At 50.9% G+C, this 19809-nt stretch overlaps 1 protein-coding gene across 1 annotated transcript in view; it reads right to left on the bottom strand.

Moving 5' to 3' along the window:
• LOC144720836 (uncharacterized) overlaps positions 1 to 2818 on the bottom strand; it is a 56693-nt gene extending 53875 nt beyond the window's left edge. The window contains exon 1 of the mRNA XM_078597923.1: positions 2049 to 2818. Coding sequence (XP_078454049.1) covers positions 2049 to 2691 — 643 coding nt within the window. The 5' untranslated portion in view covers positions 2692 to 2818. The remainder of the gene's footprint in view (positions 1 to 2048) is intronic.
• Between the last annotated feature and the right edge of the window lie 16991 nt (positions 2819 to 19809).

Consider the following 19809-nt stretch of genomic DNA (forward strand, 5'->3'; position numbering starts at 1 on the left):
GCCTATATATAAGGCTTATGATGAGTACTAATGTATTCTTTGTTCATGGTTTAAATATGAATCCCGGCTTTTATAAATACATTTGACCTCGTTTCGTTAGTGACGTTTGTTGGTACACGTCATAATAAAGTAGCCGCAATTGGCACGAACACTGTCGAATAACAGAAGTAAACATCTTTAAAGAGTATGCCTCGACCAACGTTTCGGACAACGGTCCTTATTCAGAACGGATGATTCGGTGATGCTGCTGTTGTTGCTGCTGCGTTGTCAGTGGTACACGCACACACACAATAGAATAACAACAATAATAATATTATATAAGAGCCGCCACATTGGCGAGATGTTAACTACCTCGCCGGGTATACAGGAGGGCGTGGGTTCGATCCCGAAACCCGTGTATTTGTCTCCGGGTCCTCACAATTGTTGCTCCGCATTTAGAAACACGCGTTGAAAGCATTTGGCTGCTGCTCTACATTTCCACGTGATGATAAGCCACTTGGTTGAGCTATCATTTGTGATTGCCAGGTTGCTTCTGAAAGATTGCTACATTGCTCTCCCCGTGGTCGCGTGGATGTTTCTCCAACTCCTCCGGGTTTTCCCTCCGCAATTCAGAATCGACATCACGCGTTTAGAGTATTTGGCTGCTTTGAATGTTCACACGATGATGAGCCACTTGGTTGAGCTATCATCTGTGGTAGCCAGGTCGCTTCTGAAAACAAGCTATATAGCTCAGTGGGCCTTACCTGGTCAAATAAGCATTAATTTAGTTTCAATAAATTACATTTACAAATCTCCGCCTTTCCCCAATCCACGCAAAGCACGGTCCATCATTCGTCAGTAACACTGTGTGGCCGTAAAAGGAAAGACAAAAATGACAACCGCTGACGATTCGAGCAATGGCCCTCTTTTAATTTTACTTGCTGTCAAAGGAGACCTATTCTCTGAAACGTCGCTCTCTTACATAGTTGTGTTTTCCTATTACGGTCACAGTGCTGTTGACGGACGCGTAGATTTGTTTATGTACTCCTAAAATAAAAAAGATATAGATGTAACTTCGCGTCTACAGAATTATCCGTTTTGAATGAGATGACGACAAATTTGCCGAAGCATGTTTAAATGACAAAACGGCACATTGCAGTTGTGTTCATGGCAGCCATAGCGATAAGCTTTCACAACAACGTAGTTGCTCGCCTTTGCCGCGTAGAAGCATTCACTTATTATTGGTTTTATTTTTTATTCAAATCAAGAGAGGGCGAAAAAATATTTACACAGGGTTAATATACACCCCCCTGTATCAAGACGCTTCAATATATTAAATAATATCAAATATGTTTTGCTTCATTGTATCAGGCAAGGCCCACTAAGCTACACAGCTCTACGTGGCCAATTAGATCACTGAGCGTGCTACTTGCTGTGGGTTGGACACCGGAGTTCCCGAAAAAAAACTAAACCACCAAAACGAGAAGACAACGCCACCGCTGTCACTGCCATCTCGTTAGGCCGTTGGGAGATTCACGAATGTCTCCGTGATCCACCAATCGCTGGCTCCAAGGCGCTGTCTCACACAGTCGCAAGCCAACGCACCCGGTAATTGCCAGCTGCTGCAGCCAATGCTTAGCCGGGCAGTGGTGTGTTTAGTTCTGCACGTGGCTGGCCCTGTGATCAATCCTCAGCACCGTGAAGGCAGCAGCGAGTGTTGTTGGGTCGCCGCACACACACATGTTGCTGTGAAACTCCCTTCCTGATACCCGAGGGCGTCCAGGAGGTGCCGTGCCCCTGGACTCGCCAACAGAAGGCGGTACAGCAAGTGGACTAATCGCCATCGGTTTCTATCTTTACGGGGACATAGTGTTTTCGCTACCTCGCGCAAGGCGTGGGGTTTTCTCCGTCTGCTCCGTTTCGCTCCCCACTTGTAATAATAAACAGCATTTTTTTTTTATAAAATGTATAAAGCCGCGATGCAGCAGCAGGACCCTCTTGACAAAGGCTGCATACGTGACGCAAATTATTTCTGTTGTGAACGCACGTCCGGGTGCTTGGCCACTCACCGAGGGCCGAGGACATGTTGGCGAGACCGTGGTTGAGCGCTCCGCTGCTGTAGGGCGGACTGTAGTAGGGCGCCGCGTGATGGTGGTGGTGGTGGCCATAGGGGCCCATCCTCTGGTCGGAGAAGCCACCGTCTGCCGGGCCGCCGAGCACGGCGGCCCTCTGGTAGTCCATCTGCGCCCACGTCGGGTAGAGCGGCGACGGGGTGACCTGGCACTCGGCGGGCGAGCGCTGGTACTGATAGGCCGAGGGCGCGGTGCCGACGGCGTGGGGATGATGGTGGTGGTGCGGGTTGTGCAGGTGCTGCTGGTGCCTGCCCGCCATCAGCGCCGGCACCGAGGTCGGCAGGGAGACCGGCAGAGAGGCCTGCTGCTCGGACCCCCCGTGGCCGCTCAGCGATTGTGGAATGTAGCGCAGGGGGTCGAGCGTTGGGGAGTCGCGGTCGAGGGCCGATGGCGTAGTCGGCATCGACACTTGGTCGGCGTGGAGCGGATAGGAGCGCGCGCCGAAGATCGGCTGCATGGAGCCCGGCCCGGGGAAGCTCAGGTTCCCGTGGAAGACCATCCCCATGGGAGGTCGCGCGGGATCCTGCAGCAGCCCTACCTTCTCACCAGGGGTCTCTGCGCCTTTGTAGTCCTGATCCATTCACTCGCACTGCCGCGCACAGCGAGACGCTGCTCGCCTCGCCGTGTCCGTGACTTGCGAACGGAGGGTTCCCCGCGCTCGAACGCAAGGGTTCTGTTGTTTCTTTCTCTTTTTTGGTAACTCTTCAAAAAAACCCCTAAACACTCCACGAGCTTCTCTCCTGCTTCCTCTCCCTCCTCCTCCCGGAGTTGGTGGTGCGTAAGTTGCGGTGCGGCTCCGTCACGGAGTTGAGGCTTCCTTCGCGGCCGTCCCTATTGATTCGCGCGGCGCGGCGAGAGATGCCGCTCGCCTGTGTCTGGTCAAAAATTGACTCGAAACCGAGAGAGTGACGCGCAGAGCAAACACCGCGTCCGACTAAGAGTCGAGCAACGGGGGCAATTCGTCACTGAGCGCAATTTGCAGGAACCTTCATTCCCACCGCCGGCGCTGAGATCTCTTTCAAAATTGCCGAGCGAGTTTTTTTTTTACGACCTGGCGCGACTTCAAAGAGCGAATATAACGGCTGCGGCGACTTACCTACTCCGAGATGGAAGCAAATGTCAAGGACAGTCGCCGCAGCTTTGCGCACGCGCGCGCGCACGCACGCACCTGAGCCGAGATAGGCGGAATGGGTCACGCAAATCAGTAAAGCGACAGAACACACAGAGAGAGAGAAAAAAACACCCTCACCGAGTTCCGCCTCCGGCAGAGGGCAAAGGCGAAACGTTTATACGCGGGGGTTTTGCTTTTACAGCGGACTTCCATCCCACGGATGCAGGAACGAAGGCGAGGTGAGGTGGAGTTCACGCGAATGTTCATCGGTGAATCGACGCGCTCGGGGACACTTTGCGTTCACGCGCGCGTTACCGCCGGCGGTGTTGAGGTTAACGCTTATGCTGTATCTTATCATCATCATTATTGTTGTTGTTGTATTATTATTGTTGTTTCGTTGGAAACTTATGGCGGTGCTCGGAATGAAAATGTTGTTGTCTGTTGGGGTTGTTGATGTTGTTTGTTTGTAAAGCACATCGGCGCCACTTGCTTACTGGGAGATGTGAATCTGCGTGACGGTTGCGCTTTGCGATGAGTTTTGTAATATTGCGCACGGACATTAATGACGGTGGCGATGTGAAATCATCGTGGTGGTGGTGGTGGTAGTGGTGATGATGATGACGTGTAACCAATAGTAGCACGTGCAATCGTGATAAATGCAGAATAAGTGTGTCTGTACAACTATGACCGTGGCGGCGATGATGAACAGTCTGGACGAGAATTAACGCACTCGCATGCTGAGTACGATTATGATGACGATTATGATGATGATGTCGATTATGATGACGATTAATGACGACGATGATGATGCTTATGATGACGACGATTACGATGACAATTACGATGACGATTATGACGCCGATGATTGCCTTCTTCCACAGGTATTTAGCATCGCTCGACCGAGGACCCCCAAACAGTAGCGTGACGATTTACGGTCAATTAAAACCGACTCCAAACACGACGGACGGTTAAGCGACTCCTCACCCCGCCTCCCTCCCTTGCGGAGGTGATCTCGGGGCCACGCCGCTGCGTCTGAAATCATAAAATGCAATCAATCATAAACCCAAGAACAGGAAGGAGGAGGAGTAGGAGGAGGATAACAAGAAGTTGGAGAAGTCTTTTTTGTTTGTTTTTTTACTGCCACGGCGCACACCCATCGCCCACCCGAGCCCAGTCTTGTAACGCTGTCATAAAATCCATCAGCGAGCAAGGTAAGAGTCATGCGGACAAATATTTAGCCACCGGGCCATAAAAAAAGAAAGAAACTCCCCCCGACCCAAACTCCACTCCCTCCCGTTCACCCACTCACAGAGAACCGGCGGCTACCGGCGCTCGCTCGGGATTAATATTTAAAACGGGAGCTTCAAAGAGCGCAGGGTGAAAACCCGCGACTTTTTTTTTGCCGGTGCAGCCAAACACCCCCCGCCCCCCCCCTCCTCCACCCTCCCCACCTCCACCCTCCCCCTTCCACCCCCCCCTCCTCCACCCCCCCTTCACCCCCAACCCCCCGGATTGGCGAGAGAAGAGCCCAGCGTGGCTCTGCTTGTCGCACGGTAGAGCGACGCTCATAAAACCTCGTGGCCTTCCCAAACACACACACACACACAAAGACAAATATCCCCACCCAGCCCCCCCGGGTGTAGCCTCAATGGACATTTGGGGCAAGTGCTGGTGAGCGTGCAGCAACCACGCTGTGAAGGCCAGCAACCGGCACACAACCGTGTGGCCAACATACACAGCAGCCCGATCGACCGACCGCCCGCCCGCCTTTGTCTCTCCAGTGACGATGTTTACACGCAGTACCAACGTGCTCACATTTGAGGCTGAGTCAGCCTAGCGGAGGCCCAGGACCGCTTCAGATAAATCGCCGCCGGTTGTTTGTGGCAGCCGTGAGCGGGAATCGAACTCGGGTGGCCGGGTTTTGTGGCGCGAGCGCCGGCACTGCCGCTCCCTCATACAAAGACAAAGACCCCCCTCCCCCCGTGTAGCCTCAACAATACTTTTGGGGCAAGTGCTGTTAGCGAGTTGCACTGATGAAGGTCGCCACGGCACACGACTGGGCCGCCTTTGTCCTCCCCCCATACTCACACACACACACGCGCACACACGAGCACACACGCGCAGCCCGCGTGTAGAATGATTGCGGCGAGTGCTTTACTGCGTTAGTGAATCAGAGTCAGACTATGTATCTCCTTGGTTCTTTCGGTAAAGTCACGTAGAAGGGAAATAATAAAATAATAAAAATAAAACATAATAAAATAATATAATAATATAATAAACTAATATAATAATATAATAATAATAATATTTAAAAAATCAGACTATGTATTTAGACAGGAGGAATCCGATGAGCTACGATGCTCTTTTTCACAGACGTCTGTGAAACGGAGCACGGCGGGAGTGTTGTGGACAATAGCCCCAACAGGACAATGGGTGCTGATTGTATTTTGGGACTAAAGATTTCACTCGCCCAAGATGAAGAAACAAAAAAAAGAGGGTGCAAAGTGGTCAGATGGCTGACGTTGTGTGTGGCCTGGAGTCGAACCCGGCTGGTTCTGGACCGTGGAGCCGCGAGCTACTGCCTCGCCGCTCGCTCTCACTCACACACGTGTGACATGAAGAAGGGTCATTGTTTGAAACGTCGTCGATTTGAATTATATTATTTTTTATTTGAGGCAGTGTTGTTCACAAGTTGTTGTTGAGCTTTTGCATTTAACAAAGCCAAAGATCCCCCGTGTAGTATTAGCAGGCTGTTGGGGCAAGTGCCGAAACGGCACACGACAGGGTGGGTGGCCAGCACCACGACAGGCCATGTCTGTCTCCCCCAGTGGCGATGTTTACTGCACACCGCACCAGGTCCTCATTTGAGGCCGAGTCGACCTAGGGCAGGCCCAGGACCTGTTCAAATAATCGTCATCGATGTTGGTGGCCGCGAGCGGGAATCGAGCTCCGGTTCGACAGGTTCGTAACGCTCCGTGCTAACCGCCACACGACGGCTCCCCACCAACACCAACACACAGCCGCCACTCGCCACTAAGCGACGGCGACGTCACCACGGCTCCTGTGCCAGGCCAGGTGCACTTTTAGGCCACGCGCATTGTCGAAGGCTCGCTGATAGGAGGTCTTGGGACTGAGACGACCAGTAGATGCACCACCAGCTGTACCCCCTACCGTGCCAACTTGCTGTATTTTAGCTGCCCGGCGCTCCGCTCGTTGTTGTGAGCGTCGCTCCTCTGCCCTCAGTTGTTGTTGGAGGTCGACTGCCTCCAACTGCCCAGTAGCAGCTTCCTTCACGTTCCCCACACACCCTCATGCACAATCACGGACATAAAACAAACCCCGCTGCAGGCAGAGCCGCCGCACGGACGGCTGGGGCGAGTGAACACCTTACTCAGACAAAGACAAAGCTCCCCCGTATAGCCTAGGGCAGACTGCTGGGGCAAGGGAGCAGCCTACTCAGACCAACACAAAGACAAAGCTGCCCCGTTGAAGCCTTGGGCAGACTGCTGGGGCAAGTAGTGTTAGCTAGTGCCTATGATGGCCTGCGAGACACACTGGTAGTTTCTGTGGCCATCACAACTAACAGAGAGAGAGACACACACAAACATACACACACACACACACACGCCTGACGCACACACTCACTCAGCCGTGTAGGGGCGTCGCGCAACTTATGGGGACGCTACAAAAAAAACTGCCACTTTTAACTCCTCCTTTAAAGGGTCACGTAAATGTCATGCAAATCCTTGCGGCTTTGCGCCGTAAAATTTTAGATTTTACAAAAAAAAATCACCATTCTGCGTTTGCTTTTAAAACGAATGGCCAACAAACAAAAGAGACGCCAGGTCGCGCTCGCGACAGAGGCAATTCCGTCGACGCAAACGTCTCGGCGAGGTCGATCTCATCCCGCTGGTCAACTCAAGGAGACTGCCGAACCGCGCAATGAGACGACGAGACAAAGACCCCCCGTATAGCCTCCGCAATACTTTTTGGGGGCAAGTGCTGTTTGCGAGTAGCACCTACGAAGTGCCAGCACGTCCCACGGAAGAGGGTCGGTTGAGGGGGGGGCGACACCCGCGCTCGGCCGCCTTCATCCCCCCTCGTGGCGATGGATGTCCGCACGTCGCGCCAGGTGCTCGTGTGAGGCTGAGCCGGCCTGGGGTGGAGGCCCAGAAACCGGTTCGGATCATCGTCACGGGGTGTTGGTGGCCGCCGTGAGCGGGAGTCGAATCGAGGAAGACACGAAGACAAAGATGCCCCGTATAGCCTGTTAACAGACTGTTGGGGCAAGTGCTGTTGGTGAGCACCTATGAAGGCCGGAACGGTACACGAGGCGGTGGGCTGACCGGCACCACGCCCGACCGCCTTTGTATCCCCAGTAGCGATGTTTACACACCGCACCAGGTACTCATTTGAGGCTGAGTCGACCTTAGGGGAGGCTCGGAACCGGTTCAAACTAATCGCGACCGGTGTTGGCTGTGAGCCGAAATCGAATCGAGGAAGACAAAGACAAAGATCCCCCGTATAGACTTAACAGACTATAAGGGCAAGTGCTGTTAGCGAGCACCTATGAAGGCCGGAACGGTCCACGAGCGGGTGGGTGGCCAGCACCACGCCCGACCGCCTTTGTCTCCCCAGTGGCGATGTTTACACACCGCACCAGGTACACATTTGAGGCTGCGTAGACCTAGGGGAGGCCCAGGACCGGTTCAGATCATCGTCACTGGTGTTGGCCGTGAGCGGGAATCGAATCTAGGAAGATGCACACATACACACACCCTGCCTACGGGATATCGACACGCAGGTGAAGAAGCACCTCAAGGAGTGTACAATCAGCTACAGTGCAGGCAGTAAATGTTTCACCTTTATTGGAGCGCCTCTTGACAGTAAAACGTCATAAAGCGTGCACACGTGATCCGATCTTGCTTCACGAAGTGATGCCATATTTACACGCACACTTCCGTTGAGGGTTCTTCCCGCCGCACTATTGACGGACTCTGCTAATATATCCAGGGACGTTGTCGATTGTTTGTTTGTTGTTTACGATTATTAATAATAATATCGCATTTGAAAAGATGCGAGCGATACAAATTTGGGGCCGGTACAGCAAGTTCCGGGAATCGTTTTGTTGGCAGCCCGCTCCACTCATTTCGTTGTTGTTTGTCTTCAAAGGACTACAATCAGCTGAGGCCCGCCTCCCGTGAACCACGTGGACTTCTGTGTCACACCGCCGAGGGCGTCCCATCTCCATGCCGCCGGCTGTGAAAACAGACGCTGCTCCTCTGTTGAGTAGCAGCAGCAGCATCAATTCTAGATTTGAAACTTTCGTGACTGCAAGGATTCATATTCTTAGGTTTTTTCGGTAAAGTCACGTAGGTAAAAAATGTAAAATTAATAAAAGTAAAATAAAATTGTATTTTACTTTTATTTTATTTTACTTTTATTAATTTTATTTTATTTTTATTTTATTTTACTTTTATTAATTTTAATTTTAACTTTTTACCTACGTGACTTTACCGAAAAAACCTAAGAATATGAATAGCAGCAGCATCGTATGGGGGGTGTATGTTTCCTCTCTCGTTACTTGTTATTGTCCCGTCACATTATAATCATTGACTCGACTCCCCTTCCCCGTGCTGTAGCCACGGGTACAACAGTTGCTAGTAGAGTACAATTAACACATGAGGTTACCTTGTACTATAGTGGTAGTGCCTTATGCCGATAATCCCTACTGCAAAGCTAACTTGTATGTCAAATATCGAGTGACAAATTCAGCCCTTATTTAAAATTTTCGCCCGTTGTGTTCTCAAAAATCATGATTATCATCATCATCAGATATATCGGAGCATTTAAATGAACATATTTATTGAGCACGACAGTACATTTTCAGAATTTGTTCAAATAATCGTCATCACCATGATCCTAACTAAATTATTCACTCGTCAAATCAATCATCATCGTCATCCACCGTCACAAATGTAACGACTTGATCACCTCTCAAATGTCGATCAGAACCTTCGTCCTGGAGCAGAGTAGTCTTTGATATAACGATGATGTTATCCTCATCAGCTTTCTAGTTCGCTTAACTTGTTTCTATACTCGTGAGTGCAGCTGCATTTTTTCGTACGGCGCTTTGAGATACTTCGATGTGAGAGAAGCTTTATTAAAATAGAAGTCATTATTATATCACGTATGACCTCACGTGTCCTGAGTTTTGGGCCACCCTGTATATAAATATATATATGGGCGAGCGTTCATTGAGACAAGATCCCCGGCATCCGTCAACACTTTAGTGCGGAATTCGTCAAGCGGATAGGGCGTACCCATTGGAGACGGAGCGATTAAATCAGCTGGTGCTAGGTGGTATCTCTTGCAATCGTTGGGCGCAGTCATCTCGGTCAGTCAACTCATGGCACAAGGGTCTGTCCCGTAACCTCCTGCCAGCGGGCGTTCGACGCTTCACGTGGCCTTAAAGTGCAACCTAGCCTGGCACAAGCGCCGTGGTGACGTCACCGCCACTTAGTGGCGAAATGCGGTTGTTGTTATTACAACTGGGTGGGGAGCGGTGGCGCAGTGGTTAGCGTTGCACTGCGCTACGCACCCGGTGACCAAAGTTCGATTCCCGCTCACGGCCAACACCAGCAATGATTATCTGAACTGGTCTTGGGCCACCCCTAAGTTTACTCAGCCTCAAATTATTCACCTGCTCCGGTGTGTAAAACATCGCCACTAGGGAGACAAAAGCTGTCGGGCGTGATGCTGGCCACCCACCCCCTCGTGTGGCCGTGGCGTCCTTGACGGGTGCTCGCTCACAGCACTTGCCCCAACACTCCTTGCCTTGTCTTTGTCTGTTACAACTGTGAGCGTCTTGGAAATACCTTCATCCAACAGTGGATTTATGATGGCTGCTGCTGATGATGATGATGCTTCATGAACAGGCAATGCGTGTACGGGTAACACCGGCGACGTCCCAACCAGCGCTGCTGGTTGGTACGTCGCCGTGCAGAGATGGAGGGGGGAGGAGGAGGGGCCAGTTGCCCATCCAGGCATTGGAGCGATCTCCACGATTCTGGCGACCTGTGGGAAGCCAAGAGCTAAGCGCGGGGCAGATCTATGGGTCTCTTGTGTGAGTCTATGGGTCTCTGTGTGAGTCTCTGGGCCTCTACGTGTGAGTGTGTGAATCTCTGTGTGACTCGACAGGTCTCTGTGTGAGTCTATGGGTATCTGTGTGAATCTGTGAGTCTCTGTGTGAGTCGATGGATCTTTGTGTGAGTGTTGAGTCTCTGTGTGCGTCTCTGGGACTCTGTGTGTGTGAGTCTCTGTGTGACTCTATAGGTCTCTGTGTGACTCTGTGGGTCTTTGTGTGAGTCTATGGATCTCTGTGTGAATATGTGAGTCTCTGGGCCTCTGTGAGTGTGTGTGTGAATGTCTGTGTGACTCTACAGGTCTCTGTGTGAGTCTATGGGTCTCTGTGTGACTCTGTGGGTCTCTGTGTGAGTCTATGGATCTCTGTGTGAGTCTGTGAGTCTCTGGGCCTCTGTGAGTGTGTGAGTCTCTGTGTGACTCTACATGTCTCTGTGTGAGTCTATGGGTCTCTGTGTGATTCTGTGCGTCTCTGTGGGAGTCTAAGAGCATTCGCCGGGACGAGACCGTCAGGCTGTGATCTTGGCAGGTGGCTGCGTGTTTCCTGTGCAGCAGAAGCAGCAGCTGCGAGCTCTGGCGGATGAGGTTGGGGCGCTTTGGAGAGGTGTGGCTCCGGTGTCATCAGCAACGGCTTTTGGCCACGATGACATCTTGCTCGTTATCAGCATCATCCGCAGCAGCAGCATCAGTCGAGGCCATACGACCAGGATTGACGGAGGTGAACCTTAGACTTGAGACGAAGGCGCCATGACATCGCAGACGCATTGTTCCGGGGCGCTCGCTGAACTCCACACTCGGTCGTATAAACGAGTTGCTCGTTAACGCGACCTATAATAGCTCAACGGAGACATCAAACGCAGCGAGGATTAAAACGATATACAATCCATATATAATTTTATATATATACTGCAATGTCGCGTTGCTGTTGCTATTCCAAAAAAAGGTTCAGAGGATAGCGTTGACGTCATGGGTGAAAGAGGCCAAGCAACGTGACGTTCGTAAGATTTGCCACGTGGCCTTGGTTGTGGTGGCGGAAGTGGTGGTGGTCGTGGTTGTGGTGGTGGTGATGGACGTGGTCTTGGTGGAGGTGGTGGTCGTGGTTGTGGTGGTAGTGGACGTGGTCGTTGTGGTCGTGGTGGAGGAGGCGGTGGTGGTGGTTGGTGGTGGTAGTGGTGGTGGTGGAAGTGGTGGTGGTGGTAGTGGTGGTGGAAGTGGTGGTGGTGGTGGTCATGGTTGTGGTGGTAGTGGTGGACGTGGTCGTTGTGGTCGTGTTGGAGGAGGCGGTGGTTGTGGTTGGTGTTTGTGGTGGTGGTGGTAGTGGTGGTGGAAGTGGTTGTGGTGGTGGTGGTGGTCGTGGTTGTGAGATTAACCTTATGGCGGTACCCTGATGCAGTCATCTTTAGTCTGTTGATGGTCGGCGATGCGGCTATCGACTCATCTCGACGAGCTGTACGCGATGCACCACGACGGTGCGTATCGCGAGCGTTCAGGGTTTCGGCGCAATCGTCCTCGCTGCGTTTCGACATCGCGGAGTGTGGCACTGATTTCGGATTGATTGGTACCCCAGTCGCGGAGTTAAGTACATCCCTGGAAAAAATATTGTCCCAGAAATAAAATATTTTATTGCCTCTTTTGTATTATTTGGCACCCCGAGGAACCGTTAAAGGATCAGGTCACTGTTGTTTTGGCTTTGTTCTCCCCCCCCCACACACAAAAAAATCGACGCGAATGAGAATTCGCAAAACGAGACCCGAGAATCGCGCCTGGAGTGTCTCCCTTCACACACGAGGAGCTTGGCCCGCGAATGGCAATTCCACGTTCCCACGGCGGCAGCAAGTCTATCCAGAAGACAGCCGTTTGTTGACTCCCTACAAACATGAAAAGGCGAAACAGAAAGAATCACGGGCTGAGTACTCTGGACAGTGACTTCGTCGGGTAATATAATTATTATGTTAAGTATCATCAGCCGTGTTCAATAAACTGCTACATAGAGGCATTCCCAATCCACCGCCGTCTCTCACCATCGCTCCGTTTCTTTGTTTGGCGATCGATCTCCGACGCCTTGTCATTTGGCTGCTACTCCTTCATGCGTCTCGACCACTCGGGCGTAAACAAAAAGATAATTCCAGTGACGAATCATTCCCAAGACCAATCACTTGATTTGTTAATGATGCACATTAACCTGATTGTATGAAGTTCCATAACCCGTGCATTCCTCTGTTATGCCTCTATTATATTCTTACGCATGATGGCAGTACAGCAAGGTGGTTCAGGAGCTCGATGATAATGTCATGGTCCAGCTGTTGGCCACAACGAGAGGGCTTTGGCAGAGAGAGAGAGAGAGTTCGTGTCGTGTTTGCGGTTCCTCCTCCGTTGAAGGAGGGCAGACCGCAGTAGTTTACTGCATTGGTCCATAATTTAGGTTGCAGGGCCACACTCTTGCCATGTTTAATACGTTGTATAATATTACGATTGACGTGCCGTGTTTAAGACTAACATCCAAATTCACTTCTGCGGCCGTCTGGAACGCTCTTCCTTCCGATATGAGGAAGCCACTGGAACTATTCACTTTTAAATCATCGTCATCGAGATTGAAAACCTAAGTTCTTGAGAACTGCTTTTTGTATCCAGTTTGTTGTCCTTTCCCCCGCACCCTCGATTTGCACGGTCGGCTACGTACGGTGTGAAAGAAGCTCAACATACACGCATACCAATCGCACATCCCCCCCCCCCCCTTGACAACACCCGTCAGAGTCGCTTCGGCGTGCCAATTCAAACCACGTGCCCAGTGTGCGACAAGCCCCAGGCGGTACCGTGCCAAGTCGGAAATTGTCACGGGGTTATTCTTAGCAACCTTCACACGAGTACCGTGCGAGACGTCGCGGTGCTTCGGCGAGGAGGCGATGCGGTGGGCGCCGCGTGAGTGCTCAGTGCTGCCTCGCCCCCTACCCGTGACGGGCGGCGTCAATGCGGCCTCGGCGCTCACTGCGCAGGCAGGCACCTGACTGCCTTGCCCTCCCCTCTCTTGCCTTCTACTCCCCGGTCTTACCCTGACTTGCACTGCCTTGCCCGCAACCCTCCCCTGCCTTGCACTGTCTTGTCTGCCCCTACCTTACCCTGCCTCATCCTGCCTTGCCCTGCCTTGTACTCCCCTCTCCTGCCTTCTCCTCCCCTGTGTTACCCTGCCTTGTCTTGCCCTGCCTTGTACTCCCCTCTCCTGCCTTCTCCTCCCCTGTGTTACCCTGCCTTGGCTTGCCCTGCCTTGCCCTCAACCCTCGCCTGCCTCCTCCTTGGGGGACTCCTCCTTTGGGGGAGATCCAGGGTGGGGTTGGACACCGCTTGCCAGTGGTGTTATCGGTGGCAGAACATCGAACCTAGGTCACCGGGTATCGCTCACGAGCTGTTGTCGTTCCGATGTCATGGTTCGAATTGGGCAATTAAAACAATATATATAATAATTAAACCGTACATTACTCGATTAGAATCTGCCTCGCAATCATCGGCCCTCTACTGAAAAAAACTTGGCAGAACTTTCTTGAAAAAAAAAAGAGTCTTGCGACTCAGTGAGTCTCTTCTGGTGGCCAAACAAGCGGAATTAAGATATTGAAAGCTAAACTGAAACTGAAAACAATATTTGTTTTATTTGACCAGGTAAGGCACACTGAGCTTTAAAGCTATTTTTCAGAAGCAACCTATCCATCACTAATGATAGCTCAACGAAGTGGGCTTATCATCACGTGGCAATTTATAGCAACAGCCAAATACGCTGAACGCGTGTTTCTGAAATGTGAAGTAAAAGGCGGCAGTACCCGGAGACAAATACACGGGCGGACAACGGGGAGAACACGCAAACTCCAAATATACGACAGGCGTCAGGGTTCGGGATTGAACCCACGGCCTCCTGTATCCCGTGCGAGGGAGTTCACATCTCCTAGCCACCGCCGCGAGATGTTACGCACACGAAGAAGGGAGGTCACATCACTGCGAAATTCCACATTCAAACAGAGGCCGGCGTTATTCTAAGAAAATTTGCTCCAACGTGTGGACTGCCGCGCCCGGAGATCGACTGCACGTTAACACCGGCCAAAAATAATAATATTGATAAACACCGCCACGTAAAATGACAATGACATTATGGTATACATGACACGTGACGTTTCGGCGCAATTGGCTCTTCTTCATGATAGATATCGCTTTGGTAAATGAGGAGAAACCCCCGTCATCGTTGCGGGACTTGTCGAGTTAATGCCGGTGGGAAAATACAAAAAAAAACGAAGATGCGGGTAATCTTTCATGATGCTGACACACAACGGCCTCCTCTTGCGAAATACGTCACGGGATCTTAAACTTCCACTGTGAAGCGGATCTATATATAGATATTGGTTGTACGTGCTCTCATCCTTTAGCACACACCCGCGCTATTAACGAGGGCGGCCGCCTGGCTGAGAACCGCTGTGAAAGAAAATTGCGACGTGCGTTCCGTCACGTTGCTCCTCGCGTGTCATCCCCCAAATGCAAATGTCGCGGACGAGAATCATTGACAGCCTCACGGGGCGACGCGTTCCCATCTCAACTCGTCACGCACCGCCCGTGAGCCTCGGTCGTGTCAGCGATTGATATGGTTTCCCGTCGGAAGCTTGGCGCTGATGTGGCCATCCTAAACCTGCGCACTATGATAATAAAAACAAAAAATGTGTAATGATTAGTTGCACATATTGTGTCATCGTTCATGCAAAATAATTGCATAACTCACAATCGCCGAGTATGGGAAACCACAGACCAGGCTTCAAGGCTGCCGTGCGGTGAGTCGGCCGCTACCAACAGTTGCTCTGCAGTTCTCTACATATCAAGATGTTTTCAGACAATTAGTGCAGTTTCTTTTATACAAGTGGCGGGGGGGGGGGCAGACCCCACGCATGCGAGAGGGCAACGCTCTATCCTGCATAGAAGGTCCACATGATAATAGTGACAGATGGTGTTAGTGACAGATGGGTATTCGTCCACACTTTGCTGTAACTGCATTCTGCTGGCCAGCCAGGGGGTATCGCAACCTCTCCAAATGTTCCCCGGCAAGGAGGAGTTGTCTCGCCACGTCCGATCCACGAGCCCCATCGCGAGGACAGTACACGGACGTGGCCATCCGTAGGCATTATCATAGCGTGCGGTGGGGGGCTGGGGGGGGGGCTGGGGGGGGGCTGGGGGGGGGCTATAATGGGGAAAGAACTGGCGCGATGTTTCAGAGACGAGTAGAGATTCTTGGGTCTTTCGATAAAGTCACGTAGATAGGTTCGAAAGACCCAAGAATAAGAATTCCTGCAGTCACGAAAGCTTTGAGTCAAGATTTCGAGAGATAATCTGTGTGGTAGTTTCACTCTGGGGGGTGGGGGGCTTCACCCACGTGGGCAAAGTTTGGGAGCTGTTTTCTAATTTGGCAAAATTCGGAGCCGTTACGCCTGTACGCGTGGCCTCACAATGATGGTAACGTGCGACTAAGAAAGGTATTCTCAGTGTGTTTTTTTTTATTTAATAGATACACATATATATAGTTAAATCGTGAGAACCGCTGATACACTTCCATGTTTCGAGGTTCAAATCCTGCTTGAGGGTTGACTGGACACACCGTCCCTGCGTGGTTGATCCAATCAATAATAAGCACTCCACTTCACGCGTGGCGAAGTCCACAGTGGTCGACCTACGGAGAAAGAGACTCGCTCCCATCCACAGGAATGTGGAATTGTCACCGCTGGCTCTGCGGCGCCGATATCCCAATTGTTCACTTGAGGAATTCACCCCGACCTTGATCTTGTTAATGTATTCTCTCCCAGCTGGTGGGACCAGTTGTGCCGTGAAGGGAGTAACTCGATTTGATCTTTGTAACATCCTTCTCGTGGTGGTGTGACAGCATAATCCACTTCCCGTCACGTCACGGTTTTGTTGTCTTATGGGGCGTGGGTTTTTGACCTCATGGAGCATGTGTATGTATGTATGTTGAACTTCTTTCGCACCGTACGAAGCCAACCGTGCTAAACGGAGGCGCGGACGAAGGACAACAAACTAACCATACAAGCCAGTTCTATGGAAGTGGGCTTTCTATCTAGATTTAAAAGACCATAGCTCCAGTGCCTTCCGAATATCGGAGGGAAGAGCGTTCCAGACGGCCACAGAAGCTCATCAGAAAGCGCGCGATGCGGTGATCGTCTTTGCTCGATGACTTAGCCAAAAGGCGATGACCATCATCAATACTCTAGGTCCCTGGTTTCGGTCCGGTCAAAGTGATCGCTAACTCGACATTTCACAAGGGCGTTTATACTAAACTAAGGTGTCGTGTCTGAGGGACGCATTTCTTGGACTCCAACTGGAGTTACAAAGCAAAGAATGGCTCTCCGAACCAGTTATATTTTAAGGCGGACAGGGATCACGATGATGACATACAGAGGCCAAGGAGAGGACGTTGGAAGAATGCTCTGTTGGAAAACGAGATTTAATAATGAACGGCAACAGGACAACTTTCCTCGAAACAGTTTTTCCAATCAGTGTATATATGTCTATATGTATAACCTGTTTATGACGTGACTTTTATGGAACTGAAACCAATTCTACTGAAAGTGTGCACTCTCAGAAGACATTTGGGCCCACGGTTTGTGTAAAGAACACTGATTTGTTTAATGTATTTTCACGTAGAGGGACGCAAATACGAGGGAGTATCTATTTCGCAATGAGACGGAACAGACAAAAAAACCCGTGGCCACTCACGAAAGAGAGTGGTCGAACCAAGAGCAGAGGGTGTGCAACGAGGCATTGGAGCGGCGCGTGGTGGAATTCCCAAAGGGGTCCTTCCCCGCAACTTCAAGACATCGCATTGACCGTGGCGAACGGCAAGTTGCGCCTTTGGCGAGGGAACACGGTCGCTGGGGGGTGGGGGGGTCGATGGCCGGCTGCGTTGTGGAGAAAACTAAAGACGGAGGAAGGGCAGCCCGAAGGAGGTGAGACGATCACGGCGAGCGGAGAGAGACGCACGTCCTTCCCGCGGAGATGGAGCGATGGAATCGACGCGAGCTACAGGTGGAGTTGTGGCGTCGCAGATCCAAGAGAGATCGCCGCGGGTTGGGGACGCACAGATAGACCACGTGTGTGTGTGTGCGTGTTGGATTTCTTTCGCACCGTACGTCGCCAACCGTGATAATCGGAGGTGCGGGGTAAGGACAACAATCTAAACACAATACACGTTGTATACTGCACTAAGAACTACACTACGATACACTACACTATACACTATGTATGTATGTTTAACTTTCTTCGCACCGTACGTGGCCAACCGTGCTAATCGGAGGTGCGGGAGAAAAACCAACACCAAAAAAAAGACACGCGCGTGTGACAGCATAATCCACTTCCCGTCAGGTCACGGTTTTGTTGTCTTATGTGGCGTGGGGTTTTGACCTTATGGAGCACGTGTATGTGTGTTGAACTTCTTTCGCACCGTACGAAGCCAACCGTGCTTAACGGTCTCGGATATGCGTGACCTTGTGACATTTGCTGTTGTTGCTGCTGTTGTTGTTGCTGCTGTTGTTGTTGATGCTGTTGATGCAGTTGCTGTGCTTCGGCGTGAGACCACGATGGAGTCATCCTCAGACTATGCGCGAGCTGGCAATTGGCCGCCGTGTGCGTTGCGCGCAACGCCCTCTCCCGAGACGCCTGCTGCTGCCGCTATTCAAAAAACAAAAAGAACCCACCACGTGTCGTCACCATCGCTGCGATCGTCGGCATTGTTATTGTGAGAATCCTAAAGGCCGTCTTCCAGGCGCCGTCGCCGTTAGTTTATTTTACTCGGCAGAAGAGATCGTTCCCAGCTCTTTATTATTTTAGTTTATTCCACGACGCGGCATCGACGCCGGCCGTCCCGAGCTACGCGCCGCGAGCGGCGACTTTTGGCTCGTGAAAAAAAAAGAAACAAGCGACAGGGATAATCGTGTTTACGCTTCGTTGTAAAACTAAATAGATACGCAGACAATGCGTCGCCTTCGTATCTTTGCGTGTCTCTTGCACACAATATTACTAGAGAGTTACTTTCTTTTTATGCAACCCATCGCGTTTAGAACCGTGACCATATCTTTTTTTAGGAGGGACTTGGGTCACAAAAAAACGACAAAAGTGTTCACGGACCAGACGTGACGGGTTGCCATCTCGCAAAATCCGTCAACTCAGCGTCTCGAGGGGTGCACTTGACCTTGAATGTCCCCCGAGCTCTAAACACGACGCCACTGGAAGTTACGATTCGCTCTGGGCACCCGGTCCAAAAGTCTGTGCCAGGAAATACCGCAAATACCAGCAGAACTCCATAAAAGAAAGTAAATAAAATAATAAAATAAAATAAATAATAAATAAATGTACTAATTTAATAATAGAATACGACGTTTCGATTGCAACACATGCAGTCGTCATCAGGTAGAACTAAATTTGAGAGAGACAAGACACAAACAGGGAGACACACAGACTATCTGTGTGTCTCTCAAATTTAGTTCTACCTGATGACGATTGCTTGTGTTGCAATCGAAACGTCGTATTCTATTATTTAATTTATTTCCTTTCTACGTGACTTTACCGATAGAACCAAAGAGTAATCCCTGCAGTCACGAAGGCTTCAAATCAAGTTAGAACTCCATAACTCTATCTGCCACGTACGGATCAGATTAGAATTTGGTCCATCAGCCTATCAGCTTTCCAGACCAATCTTATTGTTGAAGCGAGCCGATTCTCTTTCGGCGTTTTGCTATTGTTGCGTTTTCGACCAACCATAATTATCACAATTATCTAGGTGATGGTGTGAGGGTTTCCGCGTATAGAGGAGCCATACGCGTCGTCGTTCGCAGGGTGCGCCTGCGGTGGAATTGCGTTTAGACGATTGCCCGTCTAAGTGTTTGGTACCTGGGACAAAAAAAGCTGCACATTCCGGAGAAAACCCCCCCCCCCCCCAGTGCATCCCATGGGATAACACTCACCGCTTCGCACGGAAATATATTCAATAATCTATTGAGGGTACTGCTATCTCCTGGGCACCTCGCAATGAACGCGCGATTTTATTTACCCAACTACAATAAAATCTACATGTATCCAAATCGGCACTAGTCTCCCGTAAATCACGTGGCTTCTGTGTGGCCACCACCACCACTATTCTGTATATCTCTACATATGAATCAGCTCAAGCCTCTTCTAAATCACGTGCCTTCTACGTGCCCCCCCCCTCCCCCCACTGTGAGTCCCTCCCCTCTCCACGCCCACTGTGAAAACAGACGCTGCTCTGCCGTGCAGCAGCATCGAGACCCTCATGTAACCACTTCCTCCACATCCTCATCTCTCCTGACGCCTCTGCGCCTGTCTCTGCGTTTCTTTTCCATCCTTTTCCTCAGATTCCCAATTTTATTATCTTTTCTCGTCCCTCTCGTGTTT

The sequence above is a fragment of the Lampetra planeri genome, chromosome 1 (genome assembly GCF_965212315.1).
Source record: "Lampetra planeri chromosome 1, kcLamPlan1.2.h2, whole genome shotgun sequence".
Lineage (NCBI taxonomy): Eukaryota > Metazoa > Chordata > Hyperoartia > Petromyzontiformes > Petromyzontidae > Lampetra > Lampetra planeri.